At 43.3% G+C, this 21278-nt stretch overlaps 1 protein-coding gene across 2 annotated transcripts in view; it reads right to left on the bottom strand.

Annotated features, from left to right (window-relative positions):
* Positions 1 to 21278, bottom strand: part of LOC139759963 (calcium and integrin-binding protein 1-like) — an 88042-nt gene that overhangs the window by 46410 nt on the left and 20354 nt on the right. For both annotated transcript variants that reach the window (XM_071682682.1, XM_071682674.1), the window contains exon 3: positions 6333 to 6480. In XM_071682682.1, coding sequence (XP_071538783.1) covers positions 6333 to 6480 — 148 coding nt within the window. The remainder of the gene's footprint in view (positions 1 to 6332; positions 6481 to 21278) is intronic.

Below are 21278 nucleotides of genomic sequence, written 5' to 3'. Positions count from 1 at the left end.
GAAGGAGGTGGATGAATGTAGTGTTGAGTTGTCAGTGCATTAGTGCACTGGAATGTCTGTGGAGGAGCCATGTTTTTAACCCTTGATCTAAGTTTCATAAATTCTTAAAATAGTACAATATCAAACTACATAATTGTTACGAGAAATATTCCTGGATGATGCAGTATGGAACGTCAAGATGAACCTCAGCAGGATGCAGGTGCCATTGTCATCATGAGCAAAGTAGAGTTGATGTAGTCAGGAATAAAGAGGGGCTGGGCACGGCTCAGTGACGAAGTGATGACATGAAGCATAAAAAAGAGGCATCATGCTGCTCACACAACATGGTCTCAGCATGGTTCAGGAAGCTGCTGGATGGTTACAACATGACTTCACAACTACCAGGTGTTGACTGTAGAGGGAAGGTTGTTACGACAACACTTCAACAAAATGTTGGCCTGAACAGGAAACGCAACAAATACTGACGTCCCACATGAATCCACCAGAATGTTGTAAACTCTTGATTCGATGCTGGAAGTGCTTAATCCCATTACTGCCACCATAAATGTACCTGTCTGTAATCATGGTCAAAGGATATAGAAGAAATCTTCCTTTATCAAAAACAAGAACCACCAAAGCAAGAAGTTCTCTCTTCTCCAGCTAAAATGCTGATCCTGGAAAACATGCAGGTTTCTACATGTTCTGTAGACAGCAGGCTCTTCTGACCATCTACTAACTCATCTGGGCTGAGATACTGTCAACTTTGGTCAACCACAGCTGCTACTAGACTTTTTTGAGGAAGCAAGAGCAAGGTGGTTAAGGAGAGACTCTCTCACAGCATTGGACCTCCCACTGGAAACCCTCTTGCTGCTAAGGGTCTCTGTCATTCAATCATGGTCTCATGGATTTATCAGACACTTTCTCTCTTAGTCATTTCCTTCCTTTTTCCTCTGTCATGGAGGGGCCTACAGAACCTACAGTGAAAGTAGGGTTTGTATTTGCTCTGAAGCACCTAGAGTGATGTGCTTCTCACTCAGAGTGGGTTCATGCACATATAAAGGATCAGCAGCAACCTACCGATTAGCTGTGGGATTCTGTGATCATATAAAGGCAACCATGGTTGACGGTTCTACGAAATTACAGCTGTTAGGGGAGATTTTTCACAAAAACTCCAAAGTAGGGTCTTTCCTCTTCCTTCACTTGGTACGAAGGGCTTATACTCTCCAAAGAAGGACCCGAGACCATGATCCCCGCCAATGCCTTGACAACCAACACTGCCCCTGCCTGGTCTTCAGTTGCCACCACCAAAAAAGCCAATGCTACTGCTAGCACCATTGCAAGCAACGACAAAGAGGGATAGACCACTGTCGAGAACGAAAAATGCCACCTCCACTCCTCAGGAGTTTCCAGGATGCCCCCAGAGCCTCAGCCACCACAACCAAAACCAACACCACTGTCTCCACAAGCTCAACTTTTACACTTCCAAAGTTCCGGATTGCAAGGACAGAGATCAAATCAGCATACGCCATCATTACAGAAAATCCCCATGGCAACATTTAGTCCAACCAAACCTCAGGGGGGGGAGGTTATTTTGCACCCCAAAGATGCTTCCTCCACCAATGCCCTGGACATACTTCTAAAGAACTCCAGCATATTTTCCATCAAACTGGACCTGGAGCTGAAGGACACCAAATCAATGGCACTGAATTACTTAATGGAACTACCCCTTGATCCCCTGGAAAACCAGCCCAAGGTTCTAAAGGCAAAATGCTGCATTCCACTCATGAACAAAACTGCACAGACTCAGCAGGTGCTAATGACGCACTACAGATCTATGCTGAGTCACACAGACTTGAAAACATAATATCATGCTGGATGGTGAAGAGTTCAGTGCCCACCACCTCTTAATCAACTCGAGTGCCAAAAACAAGGATGGGCTACACCTCTACCACACAATGCACGATATGCCAGACATTACCCTACTCAACAATGGAGAACACATCCACATAAGGGGAGGAAGACTCGATCTTACTTTCCTCTCCTGCTTACTACAAGACTTAGCCTGCTGGCAACTATACCCAAATCTCTTCAGCGACCACTATGCCACACTTACCACTCTACTGGTCAGCAAGCTCCTCCTGCCACCACCACAGAGATGGAGATACAATACTCAAAAAGCAAACTGGGAGCTCTTCATGAAGAAAATAAAAAACATGGCAAGCTAAGCAGCAGCAGGCTGGTACCAAACTTGCAACCCTCAAACTAACAGACTAAGGTAGCCTATGTGAGAAACTGGTTTGAGCCTTTCAGGAAGCAGCAGATCTAGCAATCCCCAAGACCAAGTCCTCTGACACACCCCAATCCCAGGGAGGAGGCAGAGAGGCTTGTGGGTCTCTTCTCTGACTAAGCAGCCACATACAACCTGACCACACATGGAGTTGGGACACAAGAATAACTCAGACCGGGTAGGGCAAAACGAGCAGGTGAAACATGTAACAGAAGACATAACCAACCGGCCCTTCACCAAACAGAAACCAAATCAAGCGATGAAACGGACCAGGGAATGGCATCACAGGCTGCCAGAAAAATGTACAATATGCTACACCACACTGGAGAAGCTGGACACAAGGCACTGCTGTATGTTATCAATGCTTCATGAATGCCACAGAGACTTCCACTGGAATGGAAATAGGCAGATATCCAGTCTATTCCAATGCCCAGAGAACCAGAGAACCAAGACCCATCTCCCTCCACAGTTGCAGTGCCAAGACAGCAGAGGGGATGGTTCTCAACAAGCTCAAGTGGAAAGGTGGCCTACAGGGAAAACACCAGCTCAGCAACTAACTAAGCACTATAGATGACAGGCCGACCACATTGGTCTTCCTGGACCTGGAAAAAGCCTTCGAGCTAACCAGTCTACTGGCAATATTAGAAATTCTAGTTTCGAAAAGTGTGCAGGGAAGGCTACTGGAGTGGATCCCGGACTATCCAACACACCACCCAGAACAAGTATGATTCCAAGGAGTTGTCCAACATACTGTCCCAACATACAAGCTCCTTGAGAATGGCACTCCACAAGGAGGCATCCTCAGCCCAATGCTTTTCAATGTCTTGATGGAGAATTTGGTAAAGTTCTCTTTCAGGCAAACAGCTATGCTCCTCTGTTACACAGATTATCTTTGGCTGATAGTGCAAGGGTCCAACAAATTTGCCATCACTCAACACACACTCAAGCTTGTTGAGAACAAATGCAAAAGAGTCTCAAGGTCACCACAACCAAGACAAAAGCGATGGCCCTCTGCTCAGCAAAGCCAGACAAGATGCTCTCCATTCAGGAAAAGCCAGTGAACTGGGTTGACACCCACCAATGTCTTGGGTGTGGTTCCACCAAAACCTCAGCTTCAGGCCACAGCTTGAATATCTCCTTCATAGGACCAAAATTGAGGATATATGAGGTCAGGGACCAGCCCAATCGCTGGGGCCAACATACAAGTACTTAAGATGTCCTACACCAGTGCCATCCGATCACTGGTGGACTACTGTGCTCCAGCACTCATTGGCCTAAGGGATAACCAGGTGACCAAGATGGAGGCTATTGAGAATAATGCACTCAGGACCATGCTGGGAGCTCCTATGTGGACCAGCAGCAAGAGTGAAGCCGACAACAGCTGTGCTCTTAGCCAAGATGTGTAGTTAGATAACCATACAGATATGAAGGCCAAAAACAGTGCTGCCTTCCACAAAGACCATACAGTGCGAGGGACCACCTGGACACATGAGGCAGCTTACATCATACAACATTTTGAAGCAATTGCATCCATACTGAATACAGAGGATACATGCCACCATGAGTCCAGTGTACTGCTTCCATGGGACCCAACACCAGCCATTTTCACAGTCACATCACTCGGAGACAGAAAGTCCAGTCTCCAGCAGGAAGACCTAAGAAGACTGGCTTTGAAAGCCATGGCCAAGGAGACAACAGCTGAAGCTGTGATACATTTCACAGATGGCTCAGTGGACTATACACATGAGTGAAGTATGGGGGTGGCTTTCCACACCTACAGTCATACTCACCTCTAGAGGCTGTCAGACGGCTGATCCAAACTACAGATGGAGCTGGTGGCTAACTCTAAAGCCCTGGAAAACACATCTACCAAGCACTCCAAGCCCATGATAGTACACACTGATTCCAAATCATCAGTGCAAGCACTTCAACACAGCCGCCCGAAAGACAACATCAAGCTCGTCACCTCAATCCTTGCTCAACTTCAAGAACTACGGTGACAGTGATGAAGCTGTCCTGTCACCATACAGGAGATCCTCAGCCACATGGGGATCAAAGGGAATAAGAAAGCAGACGAGGCAGCCAAAGCAACCACATGTTTAAGCAACAACCAGGGGCAAATTCCAGTGAGCCTGCAACAGATCAAACACCAGAAACACAAAGTAGCAAGACTTTGGATCAAGAAGAATCTCCTCGACGCTTTCAATGCCAAATCCCTGTCAGCTAAATGGCACCATAACCTCTTACCAACCACCCAGATGAAAATAGCTTACCTAGCAACAAAGGGCGCTTCACTCAGAACATGACCACATCCATAATTGGGGGCACAGGCAATGGCCCCTCTGCTTCAATGAAGCCCAGTGCATGATGCTGTGCGTACAGCCAATGATCATAATGCAGTGCTGTAAAACAGCCTTTTATTGCGTGAAATCAGTCCGATCATGCCTGTCTGTGTCTTTTATTCTATTATCAGGCAGAGCTTTGTCCAATGTCGTCTTCTACTATATCAGCAGGCAGAGTTGCACAAAAGATCCAGCCAGATGGGGGTAAAGTGATCACGTAGCAGTAGTTCATTGTTAATAAAATGACCCTGCACAATAAAAGGTCACTCTTTAGCAAGCCTCTGTTTCAGTTGCATTTTCAAGGGACTAGCACAAGGCTGACCCCACTTCATACACTCAAAAAATACCTTGCGACGTTGTGTATTCCAAGGAAAGGGCTACCAACAGAAAAAAAGGTTTGACAGTCCCAAGTAGTATACAAGTAACAAGTCAATTGGGAGGTAAGTTTGAATGGAGAAAAACTGGAGGAAGTGAAGTGTTTTAGATATCTGGGAGTGGATCTGGCATCGGATGGAACCATGGAAGCGGAAGTGAATCATAGGGTGTGGGAGGGGGCAAAAGTTCTGGGAGCATTGAAGAATGTGTGGAAGTCGAGAACATTCTCCGAAAGCTAAAATGGTTATGTTTGAAGGAATAGTGGTTCCAACAATGTTATATGGTTGCGAGGCGTGGGCTATAGATAAAGTTGTGCGGAGGAGGGTGGATGTGCTGGAAATGAGATGTTTAAGGACAATATGTGGTGTGAGGTGGTTTGATCGAGTAAGTAATAATAGGGTAAGAGAGATGTGTGGTAATAAAAAGAGTGTGGTTGAGAGAGCAGAAGAGGGTGTTTTGAAATGGTTTGGTCACATGTAGAGAATGAGTGAGGAAAGATTGACCAAGAGGATATAAGTGTCAGAGGTGGAGGGAACGAGAAGTGGGAGACCAAACTGGAGGTGGAAAGATGGAGTGAAAAAGATTTTCAATGATCGGGGCCTGAACATACTGGAAGGTGAAAGGCGTGCAAGGAATAGAGTGAATTGGAACGATGTGGTATACTGGGGTCGACATGCTGTCAATGGATTGAATCAGGGTATGTGAAGCATCTGGGTAAACCATGGAAAGTTCTGTGGGGCCTGGATGTGGAAAGGGAGCTGTGGTTTTGGTGCATTATTACAAGACAGCTAGAGACTTAGTGTGAATGAATGTGGCCTTTGTTGTCTTTTCCTAGCGCTACCTCACGCACATGGGGGGGGAGGGGGTTGTTATTTCATGTGTGGCGGGGTGGCGATGGAAATGAATAAAGGCAGACAGTATGAATTATGTACATGTGTATATATGTATATGTCTGTGTGTGTATATATATGCATATGTTGAGATGTGGCCTTTGTTGTCTTTTCCTAGTGCTACCTCGCGCACATGGGGGGGAGGGGGTTGTTATTTCATGTGTGGCAGGGTGGCGATGGAAATGAATAAAGGCAAACAGTATGAATTATGTACATGTGTATATATGTATATGTCTGTGTGTGTATATATATGCATATGTTGAGATGTATAGGTATGTATATTTGCGTGTGTGGACGTGTATGTATATACATGTGTATGTGGGTGGGTTGGGCCATTCTTTCGTCTGTTTCCTTGCGCTACCTCGCAAACGTGGGAGTCAGCAACAAAGTAAAATAAAAAAATAAATAAAAAGAATGATTTCAGTTCACAGTTTCATACTAATGTAAGGTAATACATACCTTTGTTGATGAAAAAATGAGACACATGCGTTCACCAAATGGGTTTGCCCGCAGTTCTGGAAGTGTCAACAACTTGTCCATTGGCAATTTGGCATTGCGGTTATGTCCTACTTTCTCCAAGGCCAAGTTCTTAAAACGCTTGTGAGCACTGAAGAAAAAGAAGCTCTAAACTAAGGAACACATTTATAAAATAGAGAAGTTTATACAATAATATGCTGATATGTACATAAATCCTAATGCACCAGATAAATTGAAATTCAAGCTGAATAGTTTTACCAAATCTTGACTACTGTGGTACAAAACCTGGATGGTAGTAATGTTATTAATAATCAGTGAAAATATGAAAAAAACTAATAGTACAGTATAGACTGCTTGCTGCAACTAAGCTGGAGGTCACTATGATGGTGACATTTGCTTACGATTAAAATTTACATGAAAAAGTTGGAGTACTAAATACAATCTCTATGAGCTTGATTACACAGTTTGTCAAACTTCCACATAATATCATTCATGCTGTAATCATCATAAAAAATAACACGAGTCATTAAATGAATCTTCTATTCATTATAGCCAACATAGTACAGACAGAAATGCCTTACTCATAGTGATCTCAGAAGAAAGAGAAATAGCATACAAGAAAGGGAATAGAAACAATTATAACGCCTTAAGCATTTGAAGACCTGACTCTTACAGGTGGAAAGGTTATATAAAGTGTGAAACATGAATAAAAGAACAGAACTTCAGAGCTTCAGTGCTTGAGGAAAGAATCATAATAACCAATCTTCAATGATCTCCGCTAAAAATCTGTGAGAAAAAGCAGCCAGGTATAAGCCATGAATCCATGCCTTTTGTGGCAGTAACATAGGCAGACAACACTTGAGACCAGTGGCCAAAAGATACCAACAGAACAAGGAATAGGCTGCAACATCCCAATGGATGAAAAATGACTGCTGAAGAGAGGTGATAATGAAAGAAATAATAAGGCTTCTGATTCCACTTAAGTGGGAGGCGTAGGATGAACCATCTTAGGCATGTGAACAATATGGGTCAAATAAAACCCCAGTAAATATGGAACAGCTGCTCACTAAAGAAGCAGTTATGTCACCTATACAATGCTCTCAGCATCTGGGGAGCAGATTTCATAATGTTCATTTAGAGGGGATTATAGGATAGAGAACAGGATACGGTTTTTTCTAATGTATTAATGTTGTTAATGGTATTGCAGTGGAATCTATCAAAAAAGAAGGTGACTGTGTTGTTGCTGGTTAGTGAGGATATTCAATGTATGTACGGCTCATGGTGAAGTGCGTGAGGATTGGTGGAATGCATGCATAGCGCCATTGTACAAAGGCAAAGGGGATAAAGGCGAGTGATCAAATTACAGAGGTATAAGTTTGTTGAGTATTCCTGGGAAATTGTATGAGAAGGTACTGATTGAGAGGGTCAAGGCATGTACAGAGCATCAGATTGGGGAAGAGCAGTGTGGTTTCAGAAGTGGTAGAGGATGTGTGGATCAGGTGTTTCCTTTGAAGAATGTATGTGAGAAATACTTAGAAAAAGAAATGGATTTGTATGTAGCATTTGTGATCTGGAGAAAACATATGATAGAGTTGATGGATATGCTCTGTGGAAGGTATTAAGAGTATATGGTGTGGGAGGCAAGTTGCTAGAAGCAGTGAAAAGTTTTTACCAAGGATGTAAGGCATGTGTACATGTAAGAAGAGAGGAAAGTGATTGGTTCTCAGTGAATGTCAGTTTGCAGCAGGGGTGCATGATGTCTCCATGGTTGTTTAATTTGTTTATGGATAGGGTTGTTAGGGAGGTGAATGCAAAAGTTTTGGAAAGAGGGGCAAATATGCAGTCTGTTGTGGATGATAGGGCTTAGGAAGTGAGTCAGTTGTTGTTCGCTGATGATACAGCACTGGTGGCTGATTCAGGTGAGAAACTGCAGAAGCTGGTGACTAAGTATGGTAAAGTGCGTGAAAGAAGAAAGCTGAGAGTAAATGTGAATAAGAGCAAGGTTATTAGGTATAGTAGGGTTGAGGGACAAGTCAATTGGGAAGTAAGTTTGAATGGAGAAAAACCGGAGGAAGTGAAGTGTTTAAGTTATCTGGGAGTGGATTTGGCAGCGGATGGAACCATGGAAGCGCAAGTGAGTCACAGAGTGGGGGAGGGGGCAAAGGTTCTGGGGGCCTTGAATAATGTGTGGAAGGCGAGAACATTATCTTAGAAAGCAAAAATGGGTATGTTTGAAGGAATAGTGGTTCCAACAATGTTATGTGGTTGCGAGGCGTGGGCTATAGATAAGGTTGTGCAGAAGAGGGTGGATGTGTTGGAAATGAGATATTTGAGGACAAAATGTGCTGTGAGGTGGTTTGATCGAGTAAGTAATGAAAGTAAGTAATGAAAGAGAGATGTGTGGTAACAAAAAGAGTGTGGCTGAGAGAGCAGAAGAGGGTGTGTTGAAGTGGTTTGGTCACATGGAGAGAATGAGTGAGGAAAGATTGACAAAGAGGATATATGTGTCATAGGTGGAGGGAACGAGAAGTGGGAGACCAAATTGGAGGTGGAAGGATGGAATGAAAAAGATTTTGAGCGATTAGAGCCTGAACATGCAGGAGGGTGATAGGTGAGCAATGAATAGAGTTAATTGGAATGATGTGGTGTACCAGGGTCAACGTGCTGCCAATGGATTGAACCAGGGAGTGTGAAGTGTCTGGGGTAAACCATGGAAAGTTTTATGGGGCCTGGATGCAGAAAGGGAGCTGTGGTTTTGGTGCATTATACATGACAGCTAGAGACTGAGTGTGAACGAATATGGCCTTGTTGTTTTTTCCTAGCGCTACCTCGCACACGTGTGTGTGTGTGTGTGTGGGGGGGGTGTCATTTCATGTGTGGCGGGGTGGCGATGGGAATGAATAAAGGCAGACAGTATGAATTATGTACATGTGTATATATGTATATGTCTGTCTGTGTATATCATTGTTCATATTTATTTTGCTTTGTTGCTGTCTCCCGTGTTTGCGAGGTAGCGTAAGGAAACAGACGAAAGAAATGGCCCAACCCACCCCCATACACATGTATATACATACACGTCCACACACGCAAATATACATACCTATACATCTCAATGTACATATATATATACACACACAGACATATACATATATACACACGTACATAATTCATACTGTCTGCCTTTATTTATTCCCATCGCCACCTCACCACACATGGAATAACATCCCCCTCCCCCCTCATGTGTGCGAGGTAGCGCTAGGAAAAGACAACAAAGGCCCCATTGGTTCACACTCAGTCTCTAGCTGTCATGTAATAATGCCCGAAACCACAGCTCCCTTTCCACATCCAGTCCCACAGAACTTTCCATGGTTCACCCCAGACGCTTCACATACCCTGATTCAATCCACTGACAGCACGTCGACCCCGGTATACCACATTGATCCAATTCACTCTATTCCTTGCCTGCCTTTCACCCACCTGCATGTTCAGGCCCCGATCACTCAAAATCTTTTTCACTCCATCTTTCCACCTCCAATTTGGTCTCCCTCTTCTCGTTCCCTCCACCTCCGACACATATATCCTCTTGGTCAATCTTTCCTCACTCATTCTCTCCATGTGCCCAAACCATTTCAAAACACCCTCTTCTGCTCTCTCAAACACGCTCTTTTTATTTCCACACATTTCTCTTACCCTTACATTACTTACTCGATCAAACCACCTCACACCACAAATTGTCCTCAAACATCTCATTTCCAGCACATCCACCCTCCTCCACACAACTCTATCCATAGCCCATGCCTCGCAACCATACAACATTGTTGGAACACTATTCCTTCAAACATATCCATCTTTGCTTTCCGTGATAATGTTCTCGACTTCCACACATTCTTCAAGGCTCCAAGGATTTTCGCCCCCTCCCTACCCTATGATTCACTTCTGCTTCCATGGTTCCATCCGCTGCCAGATCCACTCCCAGACATCTAAAACACTTTACTTCCTCCAGTTTTTCTCCATTCAAACTTACCTCCCAACTGACTTGACCCTCAACCCTACTGTGCCTAATAACCTTGCTCTTATTCACATTTACTCTTAACTTTCTTCTTTCACACACTTTACCAAACTCAGTCACCAGCTTCTGCAGATTCTCACATGAATCAGCCACCAGCGCTGTATCATCAGCGAACAACAACAGACTCACTTCCCAAGCTCTCTCATCCACAACAGACTGCATACTTGCCCCTCTTTCCAAAACTCTTGCATTCACCTCCCTAACAACCCCATCCATAAACAAATCAAACAACCATGGAGACATCACACACCCCTGCCGCAAACCTACATTCACTCAGAACCAATCACTTTCCTCTCTTCCTACACGTACACATGCCTTACATCCTCGATAAAAACTTTTCACTGCTTCTAACAACTTGCCTCCCACACCATATATTCTTAGTACCTTCCACAGAGCATCTCTATCAACTCTATCATATGCCTTCTCCAGATCCATAAATGCTAACATACAAATCCATTTGCTTTTCTAAGTATTTCTCACATACATTCTTCAAAGCAAACACCTGATCCACACATCCTCTACCACTTTTGAAACCACACTGCTCTTCCCCAATCTGATGCTCTGTACATGCCTTCACCCTCTCAATCAATACCCTCCCATATAATTTACCAGGAATATTCAACAAACTTATACCTCTGTAATTTGAGCACTCACTCTTATCCCCTTTGCCTTTGTAAAATGGCACTATGCAAGCATTCCACCAACCCTCAGGCACCTCACCATGAATCATACATACATAAATAACCTTACCAACCAGTCAACAATACAGTCACCCCCTTTTTTAATAAATTCCACTGCTATACCATCCAAACCACCATCTTCCGCAAAGTTTTACTACCTCTTCTCTGTTTACCAAATCATTTTCCCTAACCCTCTCACTTTGCACACCACCTCGACCAAAACACCCTATATCTGTCACTCTATCATCAAACACATTCAACAAACCTTCAAAATACTCACTCTATCTCCTTCTCACATCACCACTACTTGTTATCACCTCCCCATTTGCGCCCTTCACTGAAGTTCCCATTTGCTCCCTTGTCTTACACACTTTATTTACCTCCTTCCAGAACATCTTTTTATTCTCCCTAAAATTTAATGATACTCTCTCACCCCAACTCTCATTTGCCCTCATTTTCACCTCTTGCACCTTTCTCTTGACCTCCTGCCTCTTTCTTTTATACATCTCCCACTCATTTGCATTTTTCACCTGCAAAAATCGTCCAAATGCCTCTCTCTTCTCTTTCACTAATAATCTTACTTCTTCATCCCACCACTCACTGCCCTTTCTAATCAACCCACTTCCCACGCTTCTCATGCCACAAGCATCTTTTACTGAAGCCATCACTGCTTCCCTAAATACATCCCATTCCTCCCCCACTCCCCTTACCTCCTTTGTTCTCACCTTTTTTCCATTCTGTACTCAGTCTCTCCTGGTACTTCCTGACACAAGTCTCCTTCCCAAGCTCACTTACTCTCACCACCCTCTTCACCCCAAAATTCTCTCTTCTTTTCTGAAAACCCATACAAATCTTCACCTTCACCTCCACAAGATAATGATCAGACATCCTTCCAGTTGCACCTCTCAGCACATTAACATCCAAAAGTCTCTCTTTCGCGAGATATACATAAGTCATTATATTTTTATTTGCTTTTTATTTTGCTTTGTCGCTGTCTCCCGCGTTTGCGAGGTAGCGCAAGGAAACAGACGAAAGAAATGGCCCACCCCACCCCCATACACAATGTATACACACACATCCACACACGCAAATATACATACCTATACATCTCAATGTACACATATATATACATACACAGACACATACATATATACCCATGCACACAATTCCCACTGTCTGCCCCCATTCACTCCCATCGCCACACATGGAATACCATCCCCGTTCCCCCTCATGTGTGCGAGGTAGACTAGGAAAAGACAACAAAGGCCCCATTCGTTCACACTCAGTCTCTAGCTGCCACGCAGTAATGCCCGAAACCACAGCTCCCTTTCCACATCCAGGCCCCACACAACTTTCCATGGTTTACCCCAGACGCTTCACATGCCCTAATTCAATCCATTGACAGCACGTCGACCCCGGTATACCGCATTGATCAAAATTCACTCTATTCCTTGCCCGCCTTTAACCCTCCTGCATGTTCAGGCCCCGATCACTCAAAATCTTTTCCACTCCATCTTTCCACCTCCAATTTGGTCTCCCACTTCTCCGTTCCCTCCACCTCTGACACATATATCCTCTTGGTCAATCTTTCCTCACTCATTCTCTCCATGTGCCCAAACCATTTCAAAACACCCTCTTCTGCTCTCTCAACCACACTCTTTTTATTTCCGCACATCTCTCTTACCCTTACATTACTTACTCGATCAAACCACCTCACACCACATATTGTCCTCAAACATCTCATTTCCAGCACATCCACCCTCCTGCGCACAACTCTATCCATAGCCCATAAGTTATTATGTGTGTGTATATATATATGAGTCAGTTGTTGTTCGCTGATGATACAGCGCTGGTGGCTGATTCATGTGAGAAACTGCAGAAGCTGGTGACTGAGTTTGGAAAAGTGTGTGGAAGAAGAAAGTTAAGAGTAAATGTGAATAAGAGCAAGGTTATTAGGTACAGTAGGGTTGAGGGTCAAGTCAATTGGGAGGTGAGTTTGAATGGAGAAAAACTGGAGGAAGTGAAGTGTTTTAGATATCTGGGAGTGGATCTGGCAGCGGATGGAACCATGGAAGCGGAAGTGGATCATAGGGTGGGGGAGGGGGCGAAAATCCTGGGGGCCTTGAAGAATGTGTGGAAGTCGAGAACATTATCTCGGAAAGCAAAAATGGGTATGTTTGAAGGAATAGTGGTTCCAACAATGTTGTATGGTTGCGAGGCGTGGGCTATGGATAGAGTTGTGCGCAGGAGGATGGATGTGCTGGAAATGAGATGTTTGAGGACAATGTGTGGTGTGAGGTGGTTTGATCGAGTAAGTAACGTAAGGGTAAGAGAGATGTGTGGAAATAAAAAGAGCGTGGTTGAGAGAGCAGAAGAGGGTGTTTTGAAGTGGTTTGGGCACATGGAGAGGATGAGTGAGGAAAGATTGACCAAGAGGATATATGTGTCAGAGGTGGAGGGAACAAGGAGAAGAGGGAGACCAAATTGGAGGTGGAAAGATGGAGTGAAAAAGATTTTGTGTGATCGGGCCTGAACATGCAGGAGGGTGAAAGGAGGGCAAGGAATAGAGTGAATTGGAGCGATGTGGTATACCGGGGTTGACGTGCTGTCAGTGGATTGAAGCAGGGAGTGTGAAGTGTCTGGGGTAAACCATGGAAAGTTTTATGGGGCCTGGATGCAGAAAGGGAGCTGTGGTTTTGGTGCATTATACATGACAGCTAGAGACTGAGTGTGAACGAATATGGCCTTGTTGTTTTTTCCTAGCGCTACCTCGCACACGTGTGTGTGTGTGTGTGTGTGGGGGGGGTGTCATTTCATGTGTGGCGGGGTGGCGATGGGAATGAATAAAGGCAGACAGTATGAATTATGTACATGTGTATATATGTATATGTCTGTCTGTGTATATCATAGTTCATATTTATTTTGCTTTGTTGCTGTCTCCCGTGTTTGCGAGGTAGCGTAAGGAAACAGACGAAAGAAATGGCCCAACCCACCCCCATACACATGTATATACATACACGTCCACACACGCAAATATACATACCTATACATCTCAATGTACATATATATATACACACACAGACATATACATATATACACACGTACATAATTCATACTGTCTGCCTTTATTTATTCCCATCGCCACCTCACCACACATGGAATAACATCCCCCTCCCCCCTCATGTGTGCGATGGTAGCGCTAGGAAAAGACAACAAAGGCCCCATTGGTTCACACTCAGTCTCTAGCTGTCATGTAATAATGCCCGAAACCACAGCTCCCTTTCCACATCCAGTCCCACAGAACTTTCCATGGTTCACCCAGACGCTTCACATACCCTGATTCAATCCACTGACAGCACGTCGACCCCGGTATACCACATTGATCCAATTCACTCTATTCCTTGCCTGCCTTTCACCCACCTGCATGTTCAGGCCCCGATCACTCAAAATCTTTTTCACTCCATCTTTCCACCTCCAATTTGGTCTCCCTCTTCTCGTTCCCTCCACCTCCGACACATATATCCTCTTGGTCAATCTTTCCTCACTCATTCTCTCCATGTGCCCAAACCATTTCAAAACACCCTCTTCTGCTCTCTCAAACACGCTCTTTTTATTTCCACACATTTCTCTTACCCTTACATTACTTACTCGATCAAACCACCTCACACCACAAATTGTCCTCAAACATCTCATTTCCAGCACATCCACCCTCCTCCACACAACTCTATCCATAGCCCATGCCTCGCAACCATACAACATTGTTGGAACACTATTCCTTCAAACATATCCATCTTTGCTTTCCGAGATAATGTTCTCGACTTCCACACATTCTTCAAGGCTCCAAGGATTTTCGCCCCCTCCCTACCCTATGATTCACTTCTGCTTCCATGGTTCCATCCGCTGCCAGATCCACTCCCAGACATCTAAAACACTCTACTTCCTCCAGTTTTTCTCCATTCAAACTTACCTCCCAATTGACTTGACCCTCAACCCTACTGTGCCTAATAACCTTGCTCTTATTCACATTTACTCTTAACTTTCTTCTTTCACACACTTTACCAAACTCAGTCACCAGCTTCTGCAGATTCTCACATGAATCAGCCACCAGCGCTGTATCATCAGCGAACAACAACAGACTCACTTCCCAAGCTCTCTCATCCACAACAGACTGCATACTTGCCCCTCTTTCCAAAACTCTTGCATTCACCTCCCTAACAACCCCATCCATAAACAAATCAAACAACCATGGAGACATCACACACCCCTGCCGCAAACCTACATTCACTCAGAACCAATCACTTTCCTCTCTTCCTACACGTACACATGCCTTACATCCTCGATAAAAACTTTTCACTGCTTCTAACAACTTGCCTCCCACACCATATATTCTTAGTACCTTCCACAGAGCATCTCTATCAACTCTATCATATGCCTTCTCCAGATCCATAAATGCTAACATACAAATCCATTTGCTTTTCTAAGTATTTCTCACATACATTCTTCAAAGCAAACACCTGATCCACACATCCTCTACCACTTTTGAAACCACACTGCTCTTCCCCAATCTGATGCTCTGTACATGCCTTCACCCTCTCAATCAATACCCTCCCATATAATTTACCAGGAATATTCAACAAACTTATACCTCTGTAATTTGAGCACTCACTCTTATCCCCTTTGCCTTTGTAAAATGGCACTATGCAAGCATTCCACCAACCCTCAGGCACCTCACCATGAATCATACATACATAAATAACCTTACCAACCAGTCAACAATACAGTTACCCCCTTTTTTAATAAATTCCACTGCTATACCATCCAAACCACCATCTTCCGCAAAGTTTTACTACCTCTTCTCTGTTTACCAAATCATTTTCCCTAACCCTCTCACTTTGCACACCACCTCGACCAAAACACCCTATATCTGTCACTCTATCATCAAACACATTCAACAAACCTTCAAAATACTCACTCTATCTCCTTCTCACATCACCACTACTTGTTATCACCTCCCCATTTGCGCCCTTCACTGAAGTTCCCATTTGCTCCCTTGTCTTACACACTTTATTTACCTCCTTCCAGAACATCTTTTTATTCTCCCTAAAATTTAATGATACTCTCTCACCCCAACTCTCATTTGCCCTCATTTTCACCTCTTGCACCTTTCTCTTGACCTCCTGCCTCTTTCTTTTATACATCTCCCACTCATTTGCATTTTTCACCTGCAAAAATCGTCCAAATGCCTCTCTCTTCTCTTTCACTAATAATCTTACTTCTTCATCCCACCACTCACCTGCCCTTTCTAATCAACCCACTTCCCACGCTTCTCATGCCACAAGCATCTTTTACTGAAGCCATCACTGCTTCCCTAAATACATCCCATTCCTCCCCCACTCCCCTTACCTCCTTTGTTCTCACCTTTTTTCCATTCTGTACTCAGTCTCTCCTGGTACTTCCTGACACAAGTCTCCTTCCCAAGCTCACTTACTCTCACCACCCTCTTCACCCCAAAATTCTCTCTTCTTTTCTGAAAACCCATACAAATCTTCACCTTCACCTCCACAAGATAATGATCAGACATCCTTCCAGTTGCACCTCTCAGCACATTAACATCCAAAAGTCTCTCTTTCGCGAGATATACATAAGTCATTATATTTTTATTTGCTTTTTATTTTGCTTTGTCGCTGTCTCCCGCGTTTGCGAGGTAGCGCAAGGAAACAGACGAAAGAAATGGCCCACCCCACCCCCATACACAATGTATACACACACATCCACACACGCAAATATACATACCTATACATCTCAATGTACACATATATATACATACACAGACACATACATATATACCCATGCACACAATTCCCACTGTCTGCCCCCATTCACTCCCATCGCCACCTCGCCACACATGGAATACCATCCCCGTTCCCCCTCATGTGTGCGAGGTAGACTAGGAAAAGACAACAATGGCCCCATTCGTTCACACTCAGTCTCTAGCTGCCACGCAGTAATGCCCGAAACCACAGCTCCCTTTCCACATCCAGGCCCCACACAACTTTCCATGGTTTACCCCAGACGCTTCACATGCCCTGATTCAATCCATTGACAGCACGTCGACCCCGGTATACCGCATTGATCAAAATTCACTCTATTCCTTGCCCGCCTTTAACCCTCCTGCATGTTCAGGCCCCGATCACTCAAAATCTTTTCCACTCCATCTTTCCACCTCCAATTTGGTCTCCCACTTCTCCGTTCCCTCCACCTCTGACACATATATCCTCTTGGTCAATCTTTCCTCACTCATTCTCTCCATGTGCCCAAACCATTTCAAAACACCCTCTTCTGCTCTCTCAACCACACTCTTTTTATTTCCGCACATCTCTCTTACCCTTACATTACTTACTCGATCAAACCACCTCACACCACATATTGTCCTCAAACATCTCATTTCCAGCACATCCACCCTCCTGCGCACAACTCTATCCATAGCCCATAAGTTATTATGTGTGTGTATATATATATGAGTCAGTTGTTGTTCGCTGATGATACAGCGCTGGTGGCTGATTCATGTGAGAAACTGCAGAAGCTGGTGACTGAGTTTGGAAAAGTGTGTGGAAGAAGAAAGTTAAGAGTAAATGTGAATAAGAGCAAGGTTATTAGGTACAGTAGGGTTGAGGGTCAAGTCAATTGGGAGGTGAGTTTGAATGGAGAAAAACTGGAGGAAGTGAAGTGTTTTAGATATCTGGGAGTGGATCTGGCAGCGGATGGAACCATGGAAGCGGAAGTGGATCATAGGGTGGGGGAGGGGGCGAAAATCCTGGGGGCCTTGAAGAATGTGTGGAAGTCGAGAACATTATCTCGGAAAGCAAAAATGGGTATGTTTGAAGGAATAGTGGTTCCAACAATGTTGTATGGTTGCGAGGCGTGGGCTATGGATAGAGTTGTGCGCAGGAGGATGGATGTGCTGGAAATGAGATGTTTGAGGACAATGTGTGGTGTGAGGTGGTTTGATCGAGTAAGTAACGTAAGGGTAAGAGAGATGTGTGGAAATAAAAAGAGCGTGGTTGAGAGAGCAGAAGAGGGTGTTTTGAAGTGGTTTGGGCACATGGAGAGGATGAGTGAGGAAAGATTGACCAAGAGGATATATGTGTCAGAGGTGGAGGGAACAAGGAGAAGAGGGAGACCAAATTGGAGGTGGAAAGATGGAGTGAAAAAGATTTTGTGTGATCGGGGCCTGAACATGCAGGAGGGTGAAAGGAGGGCAAGGAATAGAGTGAATTGGAGCGATGTGGTATACCGGGGTTGACGTGCTGTCAGTGGATTGAAGCAGGGCATGTGAAGCGTCTGGGGTAAACCATGGAAAGCTGTGTAGGTATGTATGTTTGCGTGTGTGGACATATGTATATACATGTGTATGGGGGGGGGGGGTTGAGCCATTTCTTTCGTCTGTTTCCTTGCGCTACCTCGCAAACGCGGGAGACAGCGACAAAGTATAATAAAAAAAAAAATATAATATATATATGTATACATTGAAATGTACAGGTATGTATATGTGCGTGTGTGGACGTGTATGTATATACATGTGTATCTGGGTAGGGTGGGCCATTCTTTCATCTGTTTCCTTGCGCTACCTTGCTAATACGGGAGACAGCAACAAAGTTAAACAAAAACAAAAATAATTAATGTTGCTGTTGGGTTTAAATGTAGGATTCTGAAGTTTAACAACTGGAAATAAATGAGATTTAGGGAGAAATAAAGGTGACAATTGAGTTTTGCCCAAGAGAAATCCCCATTCTGAGATGCTGCATAGGTTTAAATTAAGAAAAGATTATGTTACGCACCTTAGATTAATAAAAAGAATAGGAAAGGCGAAGTGAAGTACTTTAAGAAGAATGGATTCACTGACACAAGAGTAAATAGGATTAAACGCTGAAAAAAGATCATTCACGAAGGGAAGCAAGAGGATACATAGCAGAGCATGACAAAAGTGGGATATTAGTGTTGATACATTAATAGGGAGACATTGGTCCATCTGTGACTAATACAATCGACTAATCAAAGAGGATGCTGCACTTCAGAGAAGTAAAAGAAGCAGAGAGGCCAAAGGAAGGAAATTTAAAAATCAAAGACTTATGCTAAACCCTCTTAAATACTCCGGAGATGTTGAAGGCCACGACAGAGAATTCACTAAAATCCCTGAAAGGTGAGTCACATAGGATCAAGAGAAAAAAAGGTATTCTAAATCTTTAGAAAAGTGTTCATTAGTGAGTTTCATAAACTTTGGAGACAAGAGAAGTGAGAGCAATGAGGTGATAGGTGAAAAAATTAAAATGGTCTCCATTCTTACAGACTGACAGCACCACTTATAAGTAGCTCGCTAAATGGGTGAAGTGCAGTACTTGTGGCCTTCATTGAAACACACAGATCATTATATGAATAGTGAGCTGTGGGTCCCAATTAAAACCTGTACAGATGCAACAGGACTAAAAGATCATGTGGAGGAGTTGCACTGTATATAGCAGACACAATTATAACAACAAAAATCCTGAACTCCTTAAATGATGTAGCAGAAGCATCTCATTGTCAAGACTGAAAATCCAAACCTGATCACTGCATTAATCTGTAGACCACTTAATGAAAAGCCTTCTAAATGTGCAGAACTAATAAGAAATAAAGACTCATGACCTAAAAAAACCTAGCCCTAAATATAATTGTCTTACTAGAGTTCTACCTACTACACATTAAAAGAAGATAGGCAGGAAATAATACTGTAGCAAAAAGTACCAACACTGAAAACAACTCAGATGAACAGCTGAAAAAATAGAGTTAATCAGACAATGTAAAGTACTCCCAAGTCACCAAATAACAAAACCAACCAGAAGAAATAACATAGACGTAATCTTCAAAAATAATGTGGACCTAATATGTGATATTACAATCTCATACACCCTACACTCTGAATACAATCTGACTGAAAAAAAGTTAGATGCTAAACTGCCCAGTCAGAACACATGAAACAGTGAAGGTGATTTCAATAATTTCAGTTTTAACAATAAACAGATAAACTAGGAGGGTGTGATTGATGGCATGTCTGAGACACAGTGGAAAACCTTGCTGAGTGCCAAAAAAAAGGAGGATTGTGTAAATGACACAACCACTTTGGTACTCCAAACAAGCAACAGACATATAACAGTGAGAAGAAAGCACTAAAAGCTCTATGTGACAATGAGCAAGACAGGCATTTTACAGGGGGCAAAAGAGAAATAAAGATCTTTTAATGATGCCACAGCTTGCCCAGCAAAGGAAAAAACCTATAAAGTGAATTATCATACATAGACTTTAAGCTAAAACTCATAATAAACTCAGGGAAAAGAATAAAAAGCCATTATGAAATAAAAAGTAACCCAAAATACTTTTACTTATGCAAAACACAAATCCAGAACCACAAACTCCATTGGCCCACTCAAAACAAGGTAATTTTACAGATGAATGCCAAGAGATAAGTGAAATTCTTACAAGACAATATGAATCAGTATTCAGTGAGCCAAAACAACTCTAAAAATAAATGACCAAACACTTCTAAACAACAGTCCTCCTGGTATATACATAACAAGATATCACCTTCTTAACACAAGATTTTGAGAGGGCCATAGAAATCATGACCATGCTCTCATTCACAGGCCGATGCTCACGGAGCTCAGTCTTCATAAAAAAAATGCAAAACACCTCTAGCATATGCATTAAGTATCCTCCAAAGAAAAAGTGTAGGTCCTAGTATCATTCTCAAGAGTCTGAAGCTGACCACATCACCCTACTTTAAATAGGTGGAAGCAGAGCAATCAAAAAATTCTATCAGTCAACAGTATTAACACTGCAGATCACTGAAATCTTTGAAAAAATCCTAAGAGGCAGCTGACTGAAGTTACTGAAGCGAACAAGCTTCATACCCCTGGACAACAAGGTTTCATGGTGGGAAGATCTTGCCTGTCTCAGTTACTCAACAATTATGATAGGATTGTTAAAGTTCTGGAAAACAAAGAAATTGCTGACTTGATTTACACAGAATTTGCAAAAGCATTGACAGATGTGATCATGGTACCATAGTACATAAAATGTCAAGAGATAGAAAAACTGGGAGGTGGATACACAACTACATAACGAATAGACCACAACCTATAAACT

Source organism: Panulirus ornatus, chromosome 3, assembly GCF_036320965.1.
Source record: "Panulirus ornatus isolate Po-2019 chromosome 3, ASM3632096v1, whole genome shotgun sequence".
NCBI lineage: Eukaryota > Metazoa > Arthropoda > Malacostraca > Decapoda > Palinuridae > Panulirus > Panulirus ornatus.
The sequence above is the reverse complement of the archived record's forward strand: the minus strand, read 5'-3'. Positions and strand labels throughout refer to the sequence as shown.